This window comes from Oncorhynchus keta, unplaced genomic scaffold (genome assembly GCF_023373465.1).
Source record: "Oncorhynchus keta strain PuntledgeMale-10-30-2019 unplaced genomic scaffold, Oket_V2 Un_contig_15408_pilon_pilon, whole genome shotgun sequence".
Taxonomy (NCBI): Eukaryota; Metazoa; Chordata; class Actinopteri; order Salmoniformes; family Salmonidae; genus Oncorhynchus; species Oncorhynchus keta.
Genome location: NW_026279299.1, coordinates 34,217 through 60,200, shown reverse-complemented (window position 1 = coordinate 60,200; position 25,984 = coordinate 34,217). Strand labels below are relative to the sequence as shown.

At 46.3% G+C, this 25,984-nt stretch overlaps 1 protein-coding gene across 1 annotated transcript; it reads right to left on the bottom strand.

Annotated features, from left to right (window-relative positions):
• LOC118383660 (E3 ubiquitin-protein ligase MARCHF4-like) lies at positions 1 to 24,107 on the bottom strand. Its single transcript, XM_052502279.1, has 4 exons — positions 23,550 to 24,107; positions 14,803 to 14,958; positions 13,111 to 13,303; positions 1 to 519 (listed from the first exon to the last, which is right to left on the bottom strand). Exons 1-4 carry the CDS (start codon positions 23,976 to 23,978, stop codon positions 83 to 85), a joined length of 1,215 nt encoding a protein of 404 aa, XP_052358239.1. The 5' UTR covers positions 23,979 to 24,107; the 3' UTR covers positions 1 to 82.
• Between the last annotated feature and the right edge of the window lie 1,877 nt (positions 24,108 to 25,984).

Sequence of the window (25,984 nt, the reverse complement as noted above, 5' to 3'; positions counted from 1 at the left end):
TTTAAACATTGTTGGTTCATTTTAGACCAAGTCCTTCTATTTCAATGTCAAATCTCTCCTTGACAAGGCCTCAGTCAGAGCCTCAGACTGTAGTGACTCTCATGACCAGCTCCCGGGTGCTGTGGCTGGGGTAGCCGTGGGCCTCTGGCTGCCTCAGGTGGCTGAGAAGGTGGAGGATATTGTAGGCAGCACAGTGTTGGTCTGGTCCAGCTGTCCCCATGGCCTGCTCACTGGAACCCTGTGTGACCAGCCCAATCCCTGTGGCTGGTGATGCTGTAGCTAAATCCGGTGCTGTGGTGGCAGCAGCCAGAGGGGAGGTGGCAGAGGAGGGTCCTAATCCCGTCCCAGGCTGGTTTCTCTGGCTAGACTGAGGCTGAGAGAGAGTCCGCACTGTGGCTACTGTCTTCAGGTTCTCACTGTCAGTGGTCTTGTCGTAGTTGAGAACCTTCCACTGCTGGTTGACAGCCTGCCACCGGTTAAAGATACGGAACACTGAAGGTCCTTCGTGGATGATTAGAGCTGCAGTGGGAAGATAAGAGATATGAATATTAGTCAGATGATCCTGCAATATACAATCAGCAGCACAGCCAGGATCTGACTGCATAGAGTCTTACTGCATAGAGTCTTACTGCATAGAGTCCTACTGCATAGAGTCCTACTGCATAGAGTCTTACTGCATAGAGTCCTACTGCATAGAGTCTTACTGCATAGAGTCTTACTGCATAGAGTCCTACTGCATAGAGTCCTACTGCATAGAGTCTTACTGCATAGAGTCCTACTGCATAGAGTCCTACTGCATAGAGTCTTACTGCATAGAGTCTTACTGCATAGATTCCTACTGCATAGAGTCCTACTGCATAGAGTCTTACTGCATAGAGTCCTACTGCATAGAGTCCTACTGCATAGAGTCTTACTGCATAGAGTCCTACTGCATAGAGTCTTACTGCATAGAGTCCTACTGCATAGAGTCCTACTGCATAGAGTCTTACTGCATAGAGTCTTACTGCATAGAGTCTTACTGCATAGATTCCTACTGCATAGAGTCTTACTGCATAGAGTCCTACTGCATAGAGTCTTACTGCATAGACTCTTACTGCATAGAGTCCTACTGCATAGAGTCTTACTGCATAGAGTCTTACTGCATAGAGTCCCTGTGCATAGAGTCCTACTGCATAGAGTCCTACTGCATAGAGTCCTACTGCATAGATACATCTAGTCACCTTCCCATAAGACATTATAAATATGATACTATAAAAACTGTTTGTGACAGTGAGAGAGTCTGGGATCTCCACAGGTCATTCGTACAGAGGGTTCTATCTGCTCAAGTCTTACTGCATAGAGTCTTACTGCATTCGTAGAGTCCTACTGCATAGAGTCCTACTGCATAGAGTCCTACTGCATAGAGTCCTACTGCATAGAGTCCTACTGCATAGAGTCTTACTGCATAGAGTCCTACTGCATAGAGTCCTACTGCATAGAGTCTTACTGCATAGAGTCTTACTGCATAGAGTCCTACTGCATCTCAGGTGTCAGAAGTGATTATTGATGCGTCTTCAGAATGTTGGCGCATTGGGGAGGGAGTAGCTCTGTCTGATTGGTTGTTTACGCATGGGGAGGGAGTAGCTCTGTCTGATTGGTTGTTGATGCATGGGGAGGGAGTAGCTCTGTCTGATTGGTTGTTGATGCATGGGGGTGATCTGTCTGATTGGTTGTTGATGCATGGGGAGGAGTAGCTCTGTCTGATTGGTTGTTGATGCATTGGGGAGGGAGTAGCTCTGTCTGATTGGTTGTTGATGCATGGGGAGGGAGTAGCTCTGTCTGATTGGTTGTTGATGCATGGGGAGGGAGTAGCTCTGTCTGATTGGTTGTTGATGCATGGGGAGGGAGTAGCTCTGTCTGATTGGTTGTTGATGCATGGGGAGGGAGTAGCTCTGTCTGATTGGTTGTTGATGCATGGGGAGGGAGTAGCTCTGTCTGATTGGTTGTTCATGCATGGGGAGGGAGTAGCTCTGTCTGATTGGTTGTTCATGCATGGGGAGGGAGTAGCTCTGTCTGATTGGTTGTTGATGCATGGGGAGGAGTAGCTCTGTCTGATTGGTTGTTGATGCATGGGGAGGGAGTAGCTCTGTCTGATTGGTTGTTGATGCATGGGGAGGAGTCTGATTGGTTGCTGCTGTCTGATTGGTTGTTGATGCATGGGGAGGGAGTAGCTCTGTCTGATTGGTTGTTGATGCATGGGGAGGGAGTAGCTCTGTCTGATTGGTTGTTGATGCATGGGGAGGAGTAGCTCTGTCTGATTGGTTGTTGATGCATGGGGAGGAGTAGCTCTGTCTGATTGGTTGTTGATGCATGGGGAGGGAGTAGCTCTGTCTGATTGGTTGTTGATGCATGGGGAGGGAGTAGCTCTGTCTGATTGGTTGTTGATGCATGGGGAGGGAGTAGCTCTGTCTGATTGGTTGTTTACGCATGGGGAGGGAGTAGCTCTGTCTGATTGGTTGTTGATGCATGGGGAGGGAGTAGCTCTGTCTGATTGGTTGTTTACGCATGGGGAGGGAGTAGCTCTGTCTGATTGGTTGTTGATGCATGGGGAGGGAGTAGCTCTGTCTGATTGGTTGTTTGATGCATGGGGAGTGAGTAGCTCTGTCTGATTGGTTGTTGATGCATGGGGAGGGAGTAGCTCTGTCTGATTGGTTGTTGATGCATGGGGAGTGAGTAGCTCTGTCTGATTGGTTGTTGATGCATGGGGAGGGAGTAGCTCTGTCTGATTGGTTGTTGATGCATGGGGAGGGAGTAGCTCTGTCTGATTGGTTGTTGATGCATGGGGAGGGAGTAGCTCTGTCTGATTGGTTGTTGATGCATGGGGAGTGAGTAGCTCTGTCTGATTGGTTGTTGATGCATGGGGAGGGAGTAGCTCTGTCTGATTGGTTGTTGATGCATGGGGAGTGAGTAGCTCTGTCTGATTGGTTGTTGATGCATGGGGAGGGAGTAGCTCTGTCTGATTGGTTGTTGATGCATGGGGAGGGAGTAGCTCTGTCTGATTGGTTGTTTATGCATGGGGAGGGAGTAGCTCTGTCTGATTGGTTGTTGATGCATTGGTTGGAGGGAGTAGCTCTGTCTGATTGGTTGTTGATGCATGGGGAGGGAGTAGCTCTGTCTGATTGGTTGTTGATGCATGGGGAGGAGTAGCTCTGTCTGATTGGTTGTTGATGCATGGGGAGGGAGTAGCTCTGTCTGATTGGTTGTTGATGCATGGGGAGGGGAGTAGCTCTGTCTGATTGGTTGTTGATGCATGGGGAGTGAGTAGCTCTGTCTGATTGGTTGTTGATGCATGGGGAGGGAGTAGCTCTGTCTGATTGGTTGTTGATGCATGGGGAGGGAGTAGCTCTGTCTGATTGGTTGTTGATGCATGGGGAGGGAGTAGCTCTGTCTGATTGGTTGTTGATGCATGGGGAGGGAGTAGCTCTGTCTGATTGGTTGTTGATGCATGGGGAGGAGTAGCTCTGTCTGATTGGTTGTTGATGCATGGGGAGGGAGTAGCTCTGTCTGATTGGTTGTTGATGCATGGGGAGGGAGTAGCTCTGTCTGATTGGTTGTTGATGCATGGGGAGGGAGTAGCTCTGTCTGATTGGTTGTTGATGCATGGGGAGGGAGTAGCTCTGTCTGATTGGTTGTTGATGCATGGGGAGGGGAGTAGCTCTGTCTGATTGGTTGTTGATGCATGGGGAGGAGTAGCTCTGTCTGATTGGTTGTTGATGCATGGGGAGGAGTAGCTCTGTCTGATTGGTTGTTGATGCATGGGGAGTGAGTAGCTCTGTCTGATTGGTTGTTGATGCATGGGGAGGGAGTAGCTCTGTCTGATTGGTTGTTGATGCATGGGGAGGGAGTAGCTCTGTCTGATTGGTTGTTGATGCATGGGGAGTGAGTAGCTCTGTCTGATTGGTTGTTGATGCATGGGGAGTGAGTAGCTCTGTCTGATTGGTTGTTGATGCATGGGGAGGAGTAGCTCTGTCTGATTGGTTGTTGATGCATGGGGAGGGAGTAGCTCTGATCTGATTGGTTGTTGATGCATTGTTGATGGAGTGAGTAGCTCTGTCTGATTGGTTGTTGATGCATGGGGAGTGAGTAGCTCTGTCTGATTGGTTGTTGATGCATGGGGAGGGAGTAGCTCTGTCTGATTGGTTGTTGATGCATGGGGAGGGAGTAGCTCTGTCTGATTGGTTGTTGATGCATGGGGAGTGAGTACCTCTGTCTGATTGGTTGTTGATGCATGGGGAGGGAGTAGCTCTATCTGATTGGTTGTTGATGCATGGGGAGTGAGTAGCTCTGTCTGATTGGTTGTTGATGCATGGGGAGGGAGTAGCTCTATCTGATTGGTTGTTGATGCATGGGGAGTGAGTAGCTCTGTCTGATTGGTTGTTTACGCATGGGGAGTGAGTACCTCTGTCTGATTGGTTGTTCACGCATGTGGAGTGAGTAGCTCTGTCTGATTGGTTGTTGATGCATGGGGAGTGAGTAGCTCTGTCTGATTGGTTGTTGATGCATGGGGAGTGAGTAGCTCTGTCTGATTGGTTGTTGATGCATGGGGAGGAGTAGCTCTGTCTGATTGGTTGTTTACGCATGGGGAGGAGTAGCTCTGTCTGATTGGTTGTTGATGCAGGGGAGTGAGTAGCTCTGTCTGATTGGTTGTTGATGCATGGGGAGGGAGTAGCTCTGTCTGATTGGTTGTTGATGCATGGGGAGTGAGTAGCTCTGTCTGATTGGTTGTTGATGCATGGGGAGGAGTAGCTCTGTCTGATTGGTTGTTGATGCATGGGAGGAGTAGCTCTGTCTGATTGGTTGTTTACGCATGGGGAGGGAGTAGCTCTGTCTGATTGGTTGTTGATGCATGGGGAGGAGTAGCTCTGTCTGATTGGTTGTTTACGCATGGGGAGGGAGTAGCTCTGTCTGATTGGTTGTTTACGCATGGGGAGGAGTAGCTCTGTCTGATTGGTTGTTGATGCATGGGGAGGGAGTAGCTCTGTCTGATTGGTTGTTTACGCATGGGGAGGAGTAGCTCTGTCTGATTGGTTGTTGATGCATGGGGAGGAGTAGCTCTGTCTGATTGGTTGTTTGATGCATGGGGAGTGAGTAGCTCTGTCTGATTGGTTGTTGATGCATGGGGAGGGAGTAGCTCTGTCTGATTGGTTGTTGATGCATGGGGAGTGAGTAGCTCTGTCTGATTGGTTGTTGATGCATGGGGGGAGGGAGTAGCTCTGTCTGATTGGTTGTTGATGCATGGGGAGGAGTAGCTCTGTCTGATTGGTTGTTGATGCATGGGGAGGGAGTAGCTCTGTCTGATTGGTTGTTGATGCATGGGGAGTGAGTAGCTCTGTCTGATTGGTTGTTGATGGGAGGGAGTAGCTCTGTCTGATGGGGCAGGGGAGTAGCTCTGTCTGATTGGTTGTTGATGCATGGGGAGTGAGTAGCTCTGTCTGATTGGTTGTTGATGCATGGGGAGGAGTAGCTCTGTCTGATTGGTTGTTGATGCATGGGGAGGGAGTAGCTCTGTCTGATTGGTTGTTTACGCATGGGGAGGGAGTAGCTCTGTCTGATTGGTTGTTGATGCATGGGGAGGGAGTAGCTCTGTCTGATTGGTTGTTGATGCATGGGGAGTGAGTAGCTCTGTCTGATTGGTTGTTGATGCATGGGGAGGAGTAGCTCTGTCTGATTGGTTGTTGATGCATGGGGAGGGAGTAGCTCTGTCTGATTGGTTGTTGATGCATGGGGAGGAGTAGCTCTGTCTGATTGGTTGTTGATGCATGGGGAGTGAGTAGCTCTGTCTGATTGGTTGTTGATGCATGGGGAGGAGTAGCTCTGTCTGATTGGTTGTTGATGCATGGGGAGGGGAGTAGCTCTGTCTGATTGGTTGTTTATGCATGGGGAGGAGTAGCTCTGTCTGATTGGTTGTTGATGCATGGGAGGGAGTAGCTCTGTCTGATTGGTTGTTGATGCATGGGGAGTGAGTAGCTCTGTCTGATTGGTTGTTGATGCATGGGGAGGGAGTAGCTCTGTCTGATTGGTTGTTGATGCATGGGGAGGAGTAGCTCTGTCTGATTGGTTGTTGATGCATGGGGAGGAGTAGCTCTGTCTGATTGGTTGTTGATGCATGGGGAGGGAGTAGCTCTGTCTGATTGGTTGTTGATGCATGGGGAGGGAGTAGCTCTGTCTGATTGGTTGTTGATGCATGGGGAGTGAGTAGCTCTGTCTGATTGGTTGTTGATGCATGGGGAGGGAGTAGCTCTGTCTGATTGGTTGTTGATGCATGGGGAGTGAGTAGCTCTGTCTGATTGGTTGTTGATGCATGGGGAGGGAGTAGCTCTGTCTGATTGGTTGTTGATGCATGGGGAGGGAGTAGCTCTGTCTGATTGGTTGTTGATGCATGGGGAGGAGTAGCTCTGTCTGATTGGTTGTTGATGCATGGGGAGTGAGTAGCTCTGTCTGATTGGTTGTTGATGCATGGGGAGGGAGTAGCTCTGTCTGATTGGTTGTTGATGCATGGGGAGGGAGTAGCTCTGTCTGATTGGTTGTTGATGCATGGGGAGTGAGTAGCTCTGTCTGATTGGTTGTTGATGCATGGGGAGTGAGTAGCTCTGTCTGATTGGTTGTTGATGCATGGGAGGGAGTAGCTCTGTCTGATTGGTTGTTGATGCATGGGGAGGGAGTAGCTCTGTCTGATTGGTTGTTGATGCATGGGGAGTGAGTACCTCTGTCTGATTGGTTGTTGATGCATGGGGAGGGAGTAGCTCTATCTGATTGGTTGTTGATGCATGGGGAGTGAGTAGCTCTGTCTGATTGGTTGTTGATGCATGGGAGGGAGTAGCTCTGTCTGATTGGTTGTTTATGCATGGGGAGTGAGTACCTCTGTCTGATTGGTTGTTGATGCATGTGGAGTGAGTAGCTCTGTCTGATTGGTTGTTGATGCATGGGGAGTGAGTAGCTCTGTCTGATTGGTTGTTGATGCATGGTGAGTGAGTAGCTCTGTCTGATTGGTTGTTGATGCATGGGGAGGGAGTAGCTCTGTCTGATTGGTTGTTGATGCATGGGGAGGGAGTAGCTCTGTCTGATTGGTTGTTGATGCAGGGAGTGAGTAGCTCTGTCTGATTGGTTGTTGATGCATGGGGAGGGTCTGAGTAGCTCTGTCTGATTGGTTGTTGATGCATGGGGAGTGAGTAGCTCTGTCTGATTGGTTGTTGATGCATGGGGAGGAGTAGCTCTGTCTGATTGGTTGTTGATGCATGGGGAGGAGTAGCTCTGTCTGATTGGTTGTTGATGCATGGGGAGGGAGTAGCTCTGTCTGATTGGTTGTTGATGCATGGGGAGGGAGTAGCTCTGTCTGATTGGTTGTTGATGCATGGGGAGGGAGTAGCTCTGTCTGATTGGTTGTTGATGCATGGGGAGTGAGTAGCTCTGTCTGATTGGTTGTTGATGCATGGGGAGGGAGTAGCTCTGTCTGATTGGTTGTTGATGCATGGGGAGGGAGTAGCTCTGTCTGATTGGTTGTTGATGCATGGGGAGGAGTAGCTCTGTCTGATTGGTTGTTGATGCATGGGGCAGGGGGTAGCTCTGTCTGATTGGTTGTTGATGCATGGGGAGGAGTAGCTCTGTCTGATTGGTTGTTGATGCATGGGGAGGGGAGTAGCTCTGTCTGATTGGTTGTTGATGCATGGGGAGGAGTAGCTCTGTCTGATTGGTTGTTGATGCATGGGGAGGGAGTAGCTCTGTCTGATTGGTTGTTGATGCATGGGAGGGAGTAGCTCTGTCTGATTGGTTGTTGATGCATGGGGAGGGGAGTAGCTCTGTCTGATTGGTTGTTGATGCATGGGGAGGGAGTAGCTCTGTCTGATTGGTTGTTGATGCATGGGGAGGATTGGTTGTTGATGTAGCTCTGTCTGATTGGTTGTTGATGCATGGGGAGTGAGTAGCTCTGTCTGATTGGTTGTTGATGCATGGGGAGGGAGTAGCTCTGTCTGATTGGTTGTTGATGCATGGGGAGGAGTAGCTCTGTCTGATTGGTTGTTGATGCATGGGGAGGAGTAGCTCTGTCTGATTGGTTGTTGATGAATGGGGAGTGAGTAGCTCTGTCTGATTGGTTGTTGATGCATGGGGAGGGAGTAGCTCTGTCTGATTGGTTGTTGATGCATGGGGAGGGAGTAGCTCTGTCTGATTGGTTGTTGATGCATTGGGGATGTGAGTAGCTCTGTCTGATTGGTTGTTGATGCATGGGGAGTGAGTAGCTCTGTCTGATTGGTTGTTGATGCATGGGGAGGAGTAGCTCTGTCTGATTGGTTGTTGATGCATGGGGAGGAGTAGCTCTGTCTGATTGGTTGTTGATGCATGGGGAGTGAGTACCTCTGTCTGATTGGTTGTTGATGCATGGGGAGGGAGTAGCTCTATCTGATTGGTTGTTGATGCATGGGGAGTGAGTAGCTCTGTCTGATTGGTTGTTGATGCATGGGGAGGAGTAGCTCTATCTGATTGGTTGTTGATGCATGGGGAGTGAGTAGCTCTGTCTGATTGGTTGTTTACGCATGGGGAGTGAGTACCTCTGTCTGATTGGTTGTTCACGCATGTGGAGTGAGTAGCTCTGTCTGATTGGTTGTTGATGCATGGGGAGTGAGTAGCTCTGTCTGATTGGTTGTTGATGCATGGTGAGTGAGTAGCTCTGTCTGATTGGTTGTTGATGCATGGGGAGGGAGTAGCTCTGTCTGATTGGTTGTTTACGCATGGGGAGGGAGTAGCTCTGTCTGATTGGTTGTTGATGCAGGGGGAGTGAGTAGCTCTGTCTGATTGGTTGTTTACGCATGGGGAGTGAGTACCTCTGTCTGATTGGTTGTTCACGCATGTGGAGTGAGTAGCTCTGTCTGATTGGTTGTTGATGCATGGGGAGGGAGTAGCTCTGTCTGATTGGTTGTTTACGCATGGGGAGGGAGTAGCTCTGTCTGATTGGTTGTTGATGCAGGGGGAGTGAGTAGCTCTGTCTGATTGGTTGTTTACGCATGGGGAGTGAGTACCTCTGTCTGATTGGTTGTTCACGCATGTGGAGTGAGTAGCTCTGTCTGATTGGTTGTTGATGCATGGGGAGGGAGTAGCTCTGTCTGATTGGTTGTTTACGCATGGGGAGGGAGTAGCTCTGTCTGATTGGTTGTTGATGCAGGGGGAGGGAGTCGCTCTGTCTTATTGGTTGTTGATGCGTGGGGAGTGAGTACCTCTGTCTGATTGGTTGTTGATGCATGGGGAGGGAGTAGCTCTATCTGATTGGTTGTTGATGCATGGGGAGTGAGTAGCTCTGTCTGATTGGTTGTTGATGCATGGGGAGGGAGTAGCTCTATCTGATTGGTTGTTGATGCATGGGGAGTGAGTAGCTCTGTCTGATTGGTTGTTTACGCATGGGGAGTGAGTACCTCTGTCTGATTGGTTGTTCACGCATGTGGAGTGAGTAGCTCTGTCTGATTGGTTGTTGATGCATGGGGAGTGAGTAGCTCTGTCTGATTGGTTGTTGATGCATGGTGAGTGAGTAGCTCTGTCTGATTGGTTGTTGATGCATGGGGAGGGAGTAGCTCTGTCTGATTGGTTGTTTACGCATGGGGAGGGAGTAGCTCTGTCTGATTGGTTGTTGATGCAGGGGGAGTGAGTAGCTCTGTCTGATTGGTTGTTTACGCATGGGGAGTGAGTACCTCTGTCTGATTGGTTGTTCACGCATGTGGAGTGAGTAGCTCTGTCTGATTGGTTGTTGATGCATGGGGAGGGAGTAGCTCTGTCTGATTGGTTGTTTACGCATGGGGAGGGAGTAGCTCTGTCTGATTGGTTGTTGATGCAGGGGGAGTGAGTAGCTCTGTCTGATTGGTTGTTTACGCATGGGGAGTGAGTACCTCTGTCTGATTGGTTGTTCACGCATGTGGAGTGAGTAGCTCTGTCTGATTGGTTGTTGATGCATGGGGAGGGAGTAGCTCTGTCTGATTGGTTGTTTACGCATGGGGAGGGAGTAGCTCTGTCTGATTGGTTGTTGATGCAGGGGGAGGGAGTCGCTCTGTCTTATTGGTTGTTGATGCGTGGGGAATGAGTAGCTCTGTCTGATTGGTTGTTGATGCAACAACCAAAACCAAACAGGGTGGTTTTAGGAGGGGTTCTGAAAAATACTCATGGGGGGTCCACTGGAGGTTGACTAGCAACAACAACAGGAACTGAAAGACACCCACCATGAGCACCCATGAAATTTGCTCAAGAAGAGGCAAAAAAAAGAAAAACCACACCAAACTTAGACAGGAAGCAAACATAAAAGGTGGAGTAAAACGAAACCAGGAAAATCAGATAAAGGATTGTTTGTCTAGAAATCAACTAAAGGTGTTGACCCTCCACATCTATCAAGACAACTAAAGGTGTTCACCCTCCACATCTATCAAGACAACTAAAGGAGTTGACCCTCCACATCTATCAAGACAACTAAAGGAGTTGACCCTCCACATCTATCAAGACAACTAAAGGTGTTGACCCTCCACATCTATCAAGACAACTGGAGCAGCTGGGTGAGGGGGCTGGGTGATTGGGCTGGGAGGGTGGCTGGGTGAGGGGGCTGGGAGGGATCGCTGGGTGAGGGGGCTGGGAGGGATGGCTGGGTGAGGGGGCTGGGAGGGGGGCTGGGAGGGCGGGCTGGGAGGGGTGGCTGGGAGGGCGGGCTAGCTGGGTGAGGGGGCTGGGAGGGGGACTGGGAGGGGTGGCTGGGTGAGGGGCTGGGTGATTGGGCTGGGAGGGTGGCTGGGTGAGGGGACTGGGAGGGATCGCTGGGTGAGGGGCTGGGAGGGATGGCTGGGTGAGGGGCTGGGAGGGGGCCGGGAGGGCGGGCTGGGAGAGTGGGCTGGGAGGGCGGGCTAGCTGGGTGAGGGGGCTGGGAGGGGGGACTGGGAGGGGTGGCTGGGTGAGGGGGCTGGGAGGTCAGACTCACTCTCCAGCCCTAACAAGGACTCTAGTCAGTCATCTACCAGACAGAATCTCACTCTCCAGCCCTAACAAGGAATCTAGTCAGTCATCTATCAGACAGACTCACTCTCCAGCCCTAACAAGGACTCTAGTCAGTCATCTATCAGACAGACTCACTCTCCAGCCCTAACAAGGACTCTAGTCAGTCATCTATCAGACAGACTCACTCTCCAGCCCTAACAAGGACTCTAGTCAGTCATCTATCAGACAGACTTACTCTCCAGCCCTAACAAGGACTCTCGTCAGTCATCTATCAGACAGACTCTCACTCTCCAGCTCTAACAAGGACTCTAGTCAGTCATCTATCAGACAGATTCACTCTCCAGCCCTAACAAGGACTCTAGTCAGTCATCTATCAGACAGACTCACTCTCCAGCCCTAACAAGGACTCTAGTCAGTCATCTATCAGACAGACTCACTCTCTAGCCCTAACAAGGACTGTAGTCAGTCATCTATCAGACAGACTCACTCTCCAGCTCTAACAAGGACTCTAGTCAGTCATCTATCAGACAAACTCACTCTCTAGCCCTAACAAGGACTCTAGTCAGTCATCTATCAGACAAACTCACTCTCTAGCCCTAACAAGGACTCTAGTCAGTCATCTATCAGACAGACTCATTCTCCAGCCCTAACAAGAACTCTAGTCAGTCATCTATCAGACAGACTCAGTCTCCAGCCCTAACAAGGACTCTAGTCAGTCATCTATCAGACAGACTCATTCTCCAGTGAGAGGATTAAATCTGTTTAATCTTCGTTGAGTGAGACTTTCTGGTTTTTATTTGATATTGTTCTTGATTTAAGCTGCTGTGGTAGAACCTAAAATATTGTATTACAATTAACCCTAACAAGGACTCTAGTCAGTGTATATAAAACACTGCAGAGGATGAGTTTATCTGCAGAAAGGAATAAGTTACAGTATGTTTAAAACTAAAGACTCAACAGAGTACATCAGGGTTAGACAACCCTGGTCCTACATCAGGGGTAGACAACCCTGGTCCTACATCAGGGTTAGACAACCCTGGTCCTACATCAGGGGTAGACAACTCTGGTCTTACATTAGGGTTAGCCAACCCTGGTCCTACATCAGGCATAGACAACCCTGGTCCTACATCAGGGGTAGACCACCCTGGTCCTACATCAGGGGTAGACAACCCTGGTCCTACATCAGGGGTAGACAACCCTGGTCCAACATCAGGCATAGACAACCCTGGTCCTACATCAGGTATAGACAACCCTGGTCCTACATCAGGCATAGACAACCCTGGTCCTACATCAGGCATAGACAACCCTGGTCCTGGAGGATCACAGGCACTGTCTTCATCAGGGGTAGACAACCCTGGTCCTACATCAGGCATAGACAACCCTGGTCCCACATCAGGGGTAGACAACCCTGGTCCTACATCAGGGGTAGACAACCCTGGTCCTACATCAGGCATAGACAACCCTGGTCCCACATCAGGGGTAGACAACCCTGGTCCTACATCAGGCATAGACAACCCTGGTCCTACATCAGGGGTAGACAACCCTGGTCCTACATCAGGCATAGACAACCCTGGTCCTACATCAGGGGTAGACAACCCTGGTCCTGGAGGATCACAGGCACTGGAGCCACTTCATGTTTTTGATTGAACTGACCTGGAAGACCAGGTGTGTTGAATTTAGTAATTCACTGATCTGATCAATTAGCTGTTCTGGTGTGATGCCTAGTGGGGACAAAATCCTACAGTTCCTGAGGCACTTCCAGGAACTGAGTTGCCTACCTCTGGAGTAAAGGATTAAAGGCTAGAAACTCTCTAAAACAGATGAAGAAAGGAACTGAGTTGCCTACCTCTGGAGTAAAGGATTGAAGCCCAGATGAGCTAAATCAATATATAATGACAAAGTATTCTCATGTTAGACCTATAGGCAAAACTATACAGATCTATCAAATTGATCATTCATAATTTCTGCCATTCATTCTCTCAGTGTCTATAGCATTCCACTCACATACAGTACGGGGATTTCAGAGTGAGATAATCTGAAGAACAAGCAACTGCCATCCATTACATTGACTGTCAGTGAGCCACGGTTGTAAACTAGAATAGGGCTCAGCCTCACCGAAGCAGACGATGTCCATGAATCCGTACATGCCGTAGCAGATCTGGAAAAGCAGGTCATGTCTCTGCCAGCGTGCCGAGGGGCTGAAGGAGGACCAGACCAGCCAGGACAGACTGGCCACCAGGAACATAGACCCCAGAACCGCTGCAGCTATCTGAACCTTCTCTATCACCGCCAGGGAGATGGACTGCCACTGCGGGAGGGAGGGACAGAGATACTGTAAACACAAATGCTGTTTGAAAATGAGATCTACTGCTGTAATGGGTTTATTATGGATCCCCATTAGTTCCTGCCAAGGCAGCAGCTACTTTTCCTGGGGTTTATTATGGATCCCCATTAGCTCCTGCCAAGGCAGCAGCTACTCTTCCTGGGGTTTATTATGGACCCCCATTAGTTCCTGCCAAAGCAGCAGCTACTCTTCATGGGGTTTATTATGGATCCCCATTAGTTCCTGCCAAGGCAGAAGCTACTCTTCCTGGGGTTTATTATGGATCCCCGTTAGTTCCTGTCAAGGTAGAAGCTACTCTTCCTGGGGTTTATTATGGATCCCCATTAGTTCCTGTCAAGGCAGCAGCTACTCTTCCTGGGGTTTATTATGGATCCCCATTAGTTCCTGCCAAGGCAGCAGCTACTCTTCCTGGGGTTTATTATGGATCCCCATTAGTTTCTGCCAAGGCAGCAGCTACTCTTCCTGGGGTTTATTATGGATCCCCATTAGTTCCTGCCAAGGTAGCAGCTACTCTTCCTGGGGTTTATTATGGATCCCCATTAGTTCCTGCCAAGGCAGCAGCTACTCTTCCTGGGGTTTATTATGGATCCCCATTAGTTCCTGCCAAGGCAGCAGCTACTCTTCCTGGGGTTTATTATGGATCCCCATTAGTTCCTGTCAAGGCAGCAGCTACTCTTCCTGGGGTTTATTATGGATCCCCATTAGTTCCTGCCAAGGCAGCAGCTACTCTTCCTGGGGTTTATTATGGATCCCCATTAGTTTCTGCCAAGGCAGCAGCTACTCTTCCTGGGGTTTATTATGGATCCCCATTAGTTCCTGCCAAGGCAGCAGCTACTCTTCCTGGGGTCCCAAAAAATTAAGGCAGTTTATACAATTTTAAAAACATTACAATACATTCACAACAGATTTCACAACACATCTAGGGTGTTTTTCCTAGCCACCGTGCTTCTACATCTGCATTGCTTGCTGTTTGGGGTTTTAGCCTGGGTTTCTGTACAGCACTTTGTGACATCAGCTGATGTAAGAAGGCCTTTACATTTGAGGTGATTTGATTCAGTGTCTGCCTTCAGGCCACCACTCTACTACCCCTTATCTACAGGATCAATGTGTGTGTGTATGCGCGTGTCTGTACCTGTGTGTGTGTGTGTGTGTATACATGCGTGTGTCTGCACTGTACCTGTGTGTGTGTATGCGTGTGTCTGTACCTGTGTGTGTGTGTGTGTGTATACATGCGTGTGTCTGCACTGTACCTGTGTGTGTGTATGCGTGTGTCTGTACCTGTGTGTGTGTGTGTGTGTGTGTGTGTGTATACATGCGTGTGTCTGTACTGTACCTGTGTGTGTGTATGCGTGTGTCTGTACCTGTGTGTGTGTATGCGCGTGTCTGTGCCTGTGTGTCTGTCTCGTCACATTCCCGCTGTTCAATAGGGTGTATTTTGTTTTACTGCTGGCGTGGTAGCTCACCTGTAGCGGGTTCCTGGTGCTGATGCTGATGACCTGGTACTTGTAGTAGCAGAGTTCACAGGCCCAGGATCCTCTCTGACTGATCCACTTGATGAGGCAGGGCTGGTGGATACAGCGGACCGACCCACTGCAGCGGCATGGGCTCAGCAGCTCCCCCTGTGGGACACATTACATTACACAGCAGTTGAAACCAAAGGCCCATAATTCCTCACTGGCATAATACAGTACCAGTCAAAAGTAAAACTTTATTTTTTACTATTTTCTACATTGTAGAATAATAGTGAAGACATCAAAACTATGAAATAACACATATGGAATCATGTAGTTACCAAAAAAACTGTTAAACAAATCAAAATAGATTTTATATTTCAGATTCTTCAAAGTAGCCACCCTTTGCCTTGATGACAGCTTTGTACACTCTTGGCATTCTCTTAACCAATTTCACCTGCATTTGCAACAGTTTGGAAGGAGTTCCCACATATGCTGAGCACTTGGATGCTTTTCTATCACTCTACGGTCCGACTCATCCCAAACCATCTCAATTGGGTTGAGGTCGGGTGATTGTGGAGGCCAGGTCATCTGATGCAGCACTCCATCACTCTCCTTCTTGGTCAAATAGCCCTTACACAGCCTGGAGGTGTGTTGGGTCATTGTCCTGTTGAAAAACAAATGATAGTCCCACTAAGCGCAAACCAGATGGGATGGTGTATCGCTGCAAAATGCTGTGGTAGCCATGCTGGTTAAATGGGCCTTGAGTTCTAAATAAATCACAGACAGTGTCACCAGCAAAGCACCCCCACACCTCCTCCTCCATGCTTCACGGTGGGAACCACACATGCGGAGATGGGTGCGTCACTTGAATGGGTTGAGTCTCTGACGTGATCTTCCTGTCTGGGTTGGTGCCCCCTTCAGGTTCGTGCCATGGGGGAGATCTTTGTGGGCTATACTCAGCGTTGTCTCAGGGTAGTAAGTTGGTGGTTTGAAGATATCCCTCTAGTGGTGTGGGGGCTGTGCTTTGGCAAAGTGGGTGGGGTTATATCCTGCCTGGTTGGCCCTGTCCGGGGGTATCATCGGATGGGGCCACAGTGTCTCCTGACCCCTCCTCTCTCAGCCTCCAGTATTTATGCTGCAGTAGTTTATGTGTCAGGTGGCTAGGGTCAGTCTGTTATATCTGGAGTATTTCTCCTGTCTTATCCAGTGTCCTGTGTGAATTTATGTATGCTCCCTCTGATACTCTCTTTCTCTCTCTCAATCACATTTATTTATAAAGCCCTTCTTACATCAGGATTCTTCCTAGGTGCTGGCCTTTCTAGCCACTGTGCTTATACACCTGCATTGCTTGCTGTTTGGAGTCTTAGGCTGGGTTTGTGTACAACACTTTGTGACATTGGCTGATATAAAAAGGGCTTTATAAATACATTTGATTGATTTGGGCTGCAAATTCCGAGACTGATAACTCTAATGAAATTATCCTCTGCAGCAGAGGAAACTCTGGTTCTTCCTTTCCTGTGGCAGTCCTCGTGAAAACCAGTTTCATCATTGTGCTTGATAGTTTTTGTGACTGCACTTGAAGAAACTTTCAATGTTCTTGAATTTTTCCGGATTGACTACCTTCATGTCTTAAAGTAATGATGGACTGTCAACGTGGTCTTTTACCAAATAGTCTCTTTGCCTATTTGAGCTGTTCTTGCCACATTATGGACTTTGTCTTTAACCACATAGGTCTTTCTCCTGTATACCACCCCGACCTTGTCACAATACAACTGATTCACTCAAGCAAAATAAAATAAGAAAAGAAATTCCACAAATTAACAAGGCACACCTGTTAATTGAAATGCATTCCAGGTGACTACTTCATGAAGCTGGTTGAGAGAATGCCAAGAGTGTGCAAAGCTGCCATCAAGGCAAAGGGTGGCTAAATATAAAATATATGTTGATTTGTTTAACACTTTTTGGTTACTACATGATTCCATGTGTGTTATTGCATATGTTTGACGTGTTCACTATTATTCTACAATGTAGGGAAAAAAAGAAAAAAAACTTGAATGAGTAGGTGTGCCCAAACTTTTGACTGTTGTTGTATGTTGAACAGGATTTCATAGCCTTTTTGTTTAGAGGGACTGGATGAATAGAAACAGGATGCCGGTGTCTATGACAGCAGGAGCAGCATCTCAGTCACAGAGCAAAGAGGAAATATAGAGCAGAGAGGAAATACAGAGCAGAGAGGAAATACAGAGGAAATACAGAGTAGAGAGGAAATACAGAGTAGAGAGGAAATACAGAGGAAATATAGAGCAGAGAGGAAATACAGAGTAGAGAGGAAATAAAGAGGAAATACAGAGTAGAGAGGAAATACAGAGTAGAGAGGAAATACAGAGGAAATACAGAGCAGAGAGGAAATACAGAGCAGAGAGGAAATACAGAGGAAATACAGAGCAGAGAGGAAATACAGAGGAAATACAGAGTAGAGAGGAAATACAGAGTAGAGAGGAAATACAGAGCAGAGAGGAAATACAGAGGAAATACAGAGCAAAGAGGAAATACAGAGCAGAGAGGAAATACAGAGGAAATACAGAGTAGAGAGGAAATACAGAGTAGAGAGGAAATACAGAGCAGAGAGGAAATACAGAGCAGAGAGGAAATGCAGAGAGGAAATACAGAGGAAATACAGAGTAGAGAGGAAATACAGAGTAGAGAGGAAATACAGAGCAGAGAGGAAATACAGAGTAGAGCGGAAATACAGAGGAAATACAGAGCAGAGAGGAAATACAGAGCAGAGAGGAAATACAGAGTAGAGATGAAATACAGAGGAAATACAGAGCAAAGAGGAAATACAGAGCAGAGAGGAAATACAGAGGAAATACAGAGTAGAGAGGAAATACAGAGTAGAGAGGAAATACAGAGCAGAGAGGAAATACAGAGCAGAGAGGAAATGCAGAGAGGAAATACAGAGGAAATACAGAGTAGAGAGGAAATACAGAGTAGAGAGGAAATACAGAGCAGAGAGGAAATACAGAGTAGAGCGGAAATACAGAGGAAATACAGAGCAGAGAGGAAATACAGAGCAGAGAGGAAATACAGAGTAGACAAGAAATACAGAGTAGAGAGAAAATACAGAGCAGAGAGGAAATACAGAGGAAATACAGAGTAGAGAGGAAATACAGAGCAGAGAGGAAATACAGAGGAAATACAGAGTAGAGAGGAAATACAGAGAAGAGAGGAAATACAGAGGAAATGCAGAGTAGAGGGGAAATACAGAGTAGAGAGGAAATACAGAGCAGAGAGGAAATACAGAGTAGAGAGGAAATACAGAGGAAATACAGAGTAGAGAGGAAATACAGAGTAGAGAGGAAATACAGAGGAAATACAGAGCAGAGAGGAAATACAGAGTAGAGAGAAAATACAGTGTAGAGAGGAAATACAGAGGAAATACAGAGTAGAGAGGAAATACAGAGCAGAGATGAAATACAGAGTAGAGAGGAAATACAGAGGAAGTACAGAGTAGAGAGGAAATACAGAGCAGAGATGAAATACAGAGTAGAGAGGAAATACAGAGTAGAGAGGAAATACAGAGCAGAGAGGAAATACAGAGCAGAGAGGAAATACAGAGGAAATACAGAGTAGAGAGGAAATATAGAGCAGAGATGAAATACAGAGTAGAGAGGAAATACAGAGTAGAGAGGAAATACAGAGTAGAGAGGAAATACAGAGTAGACAGGAAATACAGAGGAAATACAGAGTAGAGAGGAAATACAGAGCAGAGAGGAAATACAGAGTAGAGAGGAAATACAGATTAGAGAGGAAATACAGAGGAAATACAGAGCAGAGAGGAAATACAGAGTAGAGAGGAAATACAGAGTAGAGGAAATACAGAGGAAATACAGAGTAGAGAGGAAATACAGAGTAGAGGAAATACAGAGGAAATACAGAGTAGAGAGGAAATACAGAGGAAATACAGAGTAGAGGAAATACAGAGGAAATACAGAGTAGAGAGGAAATACAGAGTAGAGAGGAAATACAGAGCAGAGAGGAAATACAGAGTAGAGAGGAAATACAGAGTAGAGGAAATACAGAGTAGAGAGGAAATACAGAGTAGAGGAAATACAGAGGAAATACAGAGTAGAGAGGAAATACAGAGTAGAGGAAATACAGAGGAAATACAGAGTAGAGGAAATACAGAGTAGAGAGGAAATACAGAGTAGAGAGGAAATACAGAGTAGAGAGGAAATACAGAGTAGAGAGGAAATACAGAGGAAATACAGAGCAGAGAGGAATTACAGAGTAGAGAGGAAATACAGAGTAGAGAGGAAATACAGAGTAGAGAGGAAATACAGAGTAGAGGAAATACAGAGTAGAGAGGAAATACAGAGTAGAGGAAATACAGAGGAAATACAGAGTAGAGAGGAAATACAGAGTAGAGAGGACATACAGAGTAGAGAGGAAATACAGAGTAGAGAGGAAATACAGAGTAGAGGAAATACAGAGGATATACAGAGTAGAGAGGAAATACAGAGTAGAGAGGAAATACAGAGGAAATACAGAGCAGAGAGGAAATACAGAGTAGAGAGGAAATACAGAGTAGAGAGGAAATACAGAGTAGAGAGGAAATACAGAGGAAATACAGAGCAGAGAGGAATTACAGAGTAGAGAGGAAATACAGAGTAGAGAGGAAATACAGAGTAGAGAGGAAATACAGAGTAGAGGAAATACAGAGTAGAGAGGAAATACAGAGTAGAGGAAATACAGAGGAAATACAGAGTAGAGAGGAAATACAGAGTAGAGAGGACATACAGAGTAGAGAGGAAATACAGAGTAGAGAGGAAATACAGAGTAGAGGAAATACAGAGGAAATACAGAGTAGAGGAAATACAGAGTAGAGAGGAAATACAGAGTAGAGAGGAAATACAGAGTAGAGGAAATACAGAGGAAATACAGAGTAGAGAGGAAATACAGAGTAGAGAGGAAATACAGAGGAAATACAGAGCAGAGAGGAAATACAGAGTAGAGAGGAAATACAGAGTAGAGAGGAAATACAGAGGAAATACAGAGCAGAGAGGAAATACAGAGTAGAGAGGAAATACAGAGTAGAGAGGAAATACAGAGTAGAGAGGAAATACAGAGTAGAGAGGAAATACAGAGTAGAGAGGAAATACAGAGTAGAGAGGAAATACAGAGGAAATACAGAGCAGAGAGGAAATACAGAGTAGAGAGGAAATACAGAGTAGAGAGGAAATACAGAGTAGAGAGGAAATACAGAGTAGAGAGGAAATACAGAGTAGAGGAAATACAGAGTAGAGAGGAAATACAGAGTAGAGAGGAAATACAGAGTAGAGAGGAAATACAGAGTAGAGAGGAAATACAGAGTAGAGAGGAAATACAGAGGAAATACAGAGCAGAGAGGAAATACAGAGTAGAGAGGAAATACAGAGTAGAGAGGAAATACAGAGTAGAGAGGAAATACAGAGGAAATACAGAGGAAGGAAATACAGAGTAGAGAGGAAATACAGAGGAGAGAGGAAATACAGAAAGGAAATACAGAGTAGAGAGGAAATACAGAGTAGAGGGAAATACAGAGTAGAGAGGAAATACAGGGAAATACAGAGTAGAGAGGAAATACAGAAAATACAGAGTAGAGAGGAAATACAGAGTAGAGAGGAAATACAGAGGAAATACAGAGTAGAGAGGAAATACAGAGGAAATACAGAGTAGAGAGGAAATACAGAGTAGAGAGGAAATACAGAGTAGAGGAAATACAGAGGAAATACAGAGTAGAGAGGAAATACAGAGTAGAGAGGAAATACAGAGTAGAGAGGAAATACAGAGTAGAGAGGAAATACAGAGTAGAGAGGAAATACAGAGTAGAGAGGAAATACAGAGGAAATACAGAGTAGAGAGGAAATACAGAGGAAATACAGAGTAGAGAGGAAATACAGAGTAGAGAGGAAATACAGAGTAGAGGAAATACAGAGGAAATACAGAGTAGAGGAAATACAGAGTAGAGAGGAAATACAGAGAAATACAGAGACACTGTACTTTTGACACTGGACAAAAATTGTGCACTATACAGGGAATAGGCTGCCATTTAGGACACAACCTGAGAGAACACTACTGAATAAAACAAGCTCCGTGTGAATCACTCTAAGTGAAGTTTGGCCTTGAAAGAATCCCTCCTCTCTATGCGTGCTTCCTCTCTGGCTTGTGTTGAATATCAATTTCCTGTCTGAGAAAAATAACTTCAAAGCTTTAACAGTGTAAAAGGTTTCTAGTGTCGGGGGTGAATTTAACATGTTATTTATTATTAAACTCCAGGGATTTCAGAGGCTCACTTCATGTCACATCGCCTCTCAACTACTGGGTACTCTCATTCTTTACACTAAGGGTCCCAAACAGCACCCTATTCCCTATCGGCCCTGGTCAAAAGTAGTCCACTATAAAGGTATTAGGGTGCCATTGGGATGCAAACCCAGCTGTGTCAAGTGCTGTAAAAATGCCAATAATGAGCAGCACTCCAGCTAAGAACAGAACAACTGGGTGAGTTAAGAGGACAACCTGATAACTAATCAGCACTCCAGCTAAGAACAGAACAACTGGGTGAGTTAAGAGGACAACCTGATAACTAGTCAGCACTCCAGCTAAGAACAGAACAACTGGGTGAGTTAAAGAGGACAACCTGATAACTAATCAGCACTCCAGCTAAGAACAGAACAACTGGGTGAGTTAAAGAGGACAACCTGATAACTAGTCAGCACTCCAGCTAAGAACAGAACAACTGGGTGAGTTAAAGAGGACAACCTGATAACTAGTCAGCACTCCAGCTAAGAACAGAACAACTGGGTGAGTTAAAGAGGACAACCTGATAACTAGTCAGCACTCCAGCTAAGAACAGAACAACTGGGTGAGTTAAAGAGGACAACCTGATAACTAGTCAGCACTCCAGCTAAGAACAGAACAACTGGGTGAGTTAAGAGGACAACCTGATAACTAGTCAGCACTCCAGCTAAGAACAGAACAACTGGGTGAGTTAAAGAGGACAACCTGATAACTAATCAGCACTCCAGCTAAGAACAGAACAACTGGGTGAGAGGACAACCTGATAACTAGTCAGCACTCCAGCTAAGAACAGAACAACTGGGTGAGTTAAAGAGGACAACCTGATAACTAATCAGCACTCCAGCTAAGAACAGAACAACTGGGTGAGTTAAAGAGGACAACCTGATAACTAGTCAGCACTCCAGCTAAGAACAGAACAACTGGGTGAGTTAAGAGGACAACCTGATAACTAGTCAGCACTCCAGCTAAGAACAGAACAACTGGGTGAGTTAAAGAGGACAACCTGATAACTAATCAGCACTCCAGCTAAGAACAGAACAACTGGGTGAGTTAAAGAGGACAACCTGATAACTAGTCAGCACTCCAGCTAAGAACAGAACAACTGGGTGAGTTAAAGAGGACAACCTGATAACTAATCAGCACTCCAGCTAAGAACAGAACAACTGGGTGAGTTAAAGAGGACAACCTGATAACTAATCAGCACTCCAGCTAAGAACAGAACAACTGGGTGAGTTAAAGAGGACAACCTGATAACTAATCAGCACTCCAGCTAAGAACAGAACAACTGGGTGAGTTAAAGAGGACAACCTGATAACTAATCAGCACTCCAGCTAAGAACAGAACAACTGGGTGAGTTAAGAGGACAACCTGATAACTAATCAGCACTCCAGCTAAGAACAGAACAACTGGGTGAGAGGACAACCTGATAACTAAAGTGAAGAATGGAAGTTGGAACTTGTTGGAAGATGTGAAAAACAAGGGTTCCAGTTTGCATTACATGATGAGTTGGACGATTTCTCTCAACCTTAAATTATTGTCCCTCATGTTCCTCCTGAATAGTGTAGTGAGACATATGAATCAATATCGTCTCCAAGACAAACAATAGCATAATATATGCCATTTAGCAGACGCTTTTATCCAAAGCGACTTACAGTCATGTGTGCATACATTATACGTATGGGTGGTCCCGGGAATCGAACCCACTACCCTGGCGTTACAAGCGCCATGCTCTACCAACTGAGCTACAGAAGGACCACAATGACTAAAGATGGGAGAATATAGTCCTAGGTACAGTTCCCGACTTCCCAGTGTCCTGTACTGTAGCTCAGTTGGTAGAGCATGGCGCTTGTAGCGCTTGTAAGTCGCTTTGGATAAAAGCGTCAGCTAAATGGCATATATTACTGTACTGTTTCGGGAGGTGTGTGAATGAGTGGGAAACATTATTCGATTTCTCCTGCAGGTAATTGTTTCTATGTTTTATGTTCACACTCAATGTCAGTCTATAATCTGTTTTTGGTAGTTCTGTTTGTCTCTAATTAATCAACCAGAGAGACAGAGGGTTTATCTGCCCAGAGATCACTGATATGGTGACCCCTGTTTACCCAGAGACCACAGACCACCCACTTATTTGGGCTCTCTCCAGGCATGCCTTACAGATGGAGGCGGGTTGCAGCGGAGCCACTCTGAGGGTACCGGAACGGTGGTGTCAAAGGAACGTCTAAGGGCCATTAATTCAGACAAAATGTCACTCCTTCTAGAATAAGTAGCCTTTACTGAGATGAAAAGCTCCTCAGCCACATGACAGCTGACGATTCTGACACCAACCCTACCGTGGCTCTTGGGTGATGCCACCTGAGGACTCAGATCATAACAGCAAAACAAAGCCAGTGTTGTGTTAAGGGTCTATCCAATATCACCGTTTCAGGTCCCTGGAAGCAGATCCTGCAGACAGGTGTCCTGAGGCTGCCACTCTCACTATAACTGCACAAGGAGAACCTCTGATCCAGCTTGTCCTTAGCCCAGCTATCAGAGGAGCTGCTGCGGTGTAATACCCCCGATGGCTCTGCCGCATCAACCCAGCCTGAGCCCCCCGCCAGTCTGTCTCTCTCCGGCCCGCTGGCACCCCCCGGTGGCGGGGCAGTCCGTATGTCCCCCGGACCCCGATGGGCCGTTAACGTGCTGTTGTCCGGTCCACTGACGTCTGAAGGGACCCCATGGCTGTCCGGTCCGTGTCCGGTCATGGGGATCAATACCGATACCGGAGACGGGGGCCGGAGTAACAGCCCCTTCAGGTCACCAAATAGGACGAAGCAGCGGCTCTTCAGCATGTCTGGACCACGCAGCATCACTGAGGAATTAGCAGCACCATGTCTGGACCACGCAGCATCACTGAGGAATTAGCAGCACCATGCGATGACACTAAGGCTAAAAAGCTCCTCTACAAATCATTGAATAAAATGTGATGTCTACTTACAGGAAGTGTTACCCCTTAAAAAAAAGTCCAAACTGCCTTGGCACCTTTTCCCATTAATAACATATTCCATTGGCGAAAACAAGTATCTGAACACATTGGATATTCGGGTAGTTTCGGCTAAAGCATCAATAAATAGTTCAAACAGGCTTTTTCATCCCCAAAGATGAATCTACTCCCACAGTATCTTCCAGAGTGGTCCAAGAGACAGGCATCATCCCATTGGTTCATTGTTGAAGTCTGGTTGAGAATATCTGTATGGGTTTCTCATAGATGTGCCATTCATCACAAATGGTGAATCAAAGAATCTGTTCATAGATAACTATCAAAGCGAAACTCTGTCTGTCGTTGGCGTGCTGTTCAAAGCTTCCAGGGAGCTGTCGTTAGTTTTCAATGCATCACCGTCGCTTTCGTAACCACCGAATTTCAATACTCAAAGAACACAATGGTTCGTGCGTATCCCATAAACTATATTTCATCCCAGCTTTCGGACTGTGCTAATGTTTGGTCGCACGCATTCCTTCTAGGTGTCTGTCTGTGTGATCATTGGCTGTTGATTTTGTGCTCACGCTGCAGTTTCAGTGCCATGATTCCTGGGACAGCTCCCAAGCACAGCACGTCACCACAGCAAGGAGTAGAGCCAGAGAACAATCTGCTCAGAATAACAAAAGGAGGAAGCTAGACATCGTAATAAGCCTTTATATTATTTATAGCCTGTAAATGTAGGGTCCGTATGTCCAGCAGAGCCGACTAATAACACAACTGACGCTACAATATTCAAATTAAACGTGCTGAAGGCAAAGCACAACTAGATTTCTTTAATCAACTATAAAAATATAACATTGCATTATTAGCATAAAATAACACACCAACAGTAACTCTTCAACCATTCAAGTTAGGTATACTATAACCAGTCACTACTATAACCAGTCACTACCACTACTATAACTATAACCAGTCACTACTATAACCAGTCACTACTATAACCAGTCACTACTATAACCAGTCACTACCACTACTATAACTATAACCAGCCACTACTATAACCAGTCACTACTATAACCAGTCACTACTATAACCAGTCACTACCACTACTATAACTATAACCAGTCACTACCACTACTATAACCAGTCACTACTATAACCAGTCACTACCACTACTATAACCAGTCACTACAATAACCAGTCACTACTATAACCAGTCACTACCACTACTATAACTATAACCAGTCACTACTATAACCAGTCACTACTATAACCAGTCACTACTATAACCAGTCACTACTATAACCAGTCACTACCACTACTATAACTATAACCAGCCACTACTATAACCAGTCACTACTATAACCAGTCACTACTATAACCAGTCACTACCATAACTATAACCAGTCACTACCACTACTATAACCAGTCACTACTATAACCAGTCACTACCACTACTATAACCAGTCACTACAATAACCAGTCACTACTATAACCAGTCACTACTATAACCAGTCACTACCACTACTATAACTATAACCAGTCACTACTATAACCAGTCACTACTATAACCAGTCACTACTATAACCAGTCACTACCACTACTATAACTATAACCAGTCACTACTATAACCAGTCACTACTATAACCAGTCACTACCACTACCACTACTATAACCAGTCACTACTATAACCAGTCACTACCACTACTACTACTATAACCAGTCACTACTATAACCAGTCACTACCACTACTATTACTATAACCAGACACTACCACTACTATTACAATAACCAGTCACTACCACTACTATAACTATAACCAGTCACTACTATAACCAGTCACTACCACTACCACTACTATAACCAGTCACTACTATAACCAGTCACTACCACTAC

Bases quoted from the DNA above. Each gene is read 5' to 3' on its own strand.
- LOC118383660 (XM_052502279.1), bottom strand. From the start codon at position 23,978: ATGCTGCGTGGTCCAGACATGCTGAAGAGCCGCTGCTTCGTCCTATTT. The intron at 13,304-14,802 runs GTGAGCTACCAC...TCCCTCCCGCAG, and splicing joins GCACCAGGAACCCGCTACAG to TGGCAGTCCATCTCCCTGGC. The intron at 520-13,110 runs GTGAGGCTGAGC...TTCCCACTGCAG, and splicing joins CATGGACATCGTCTGCTTCG to CTCTAATCATCCACGAAGGA.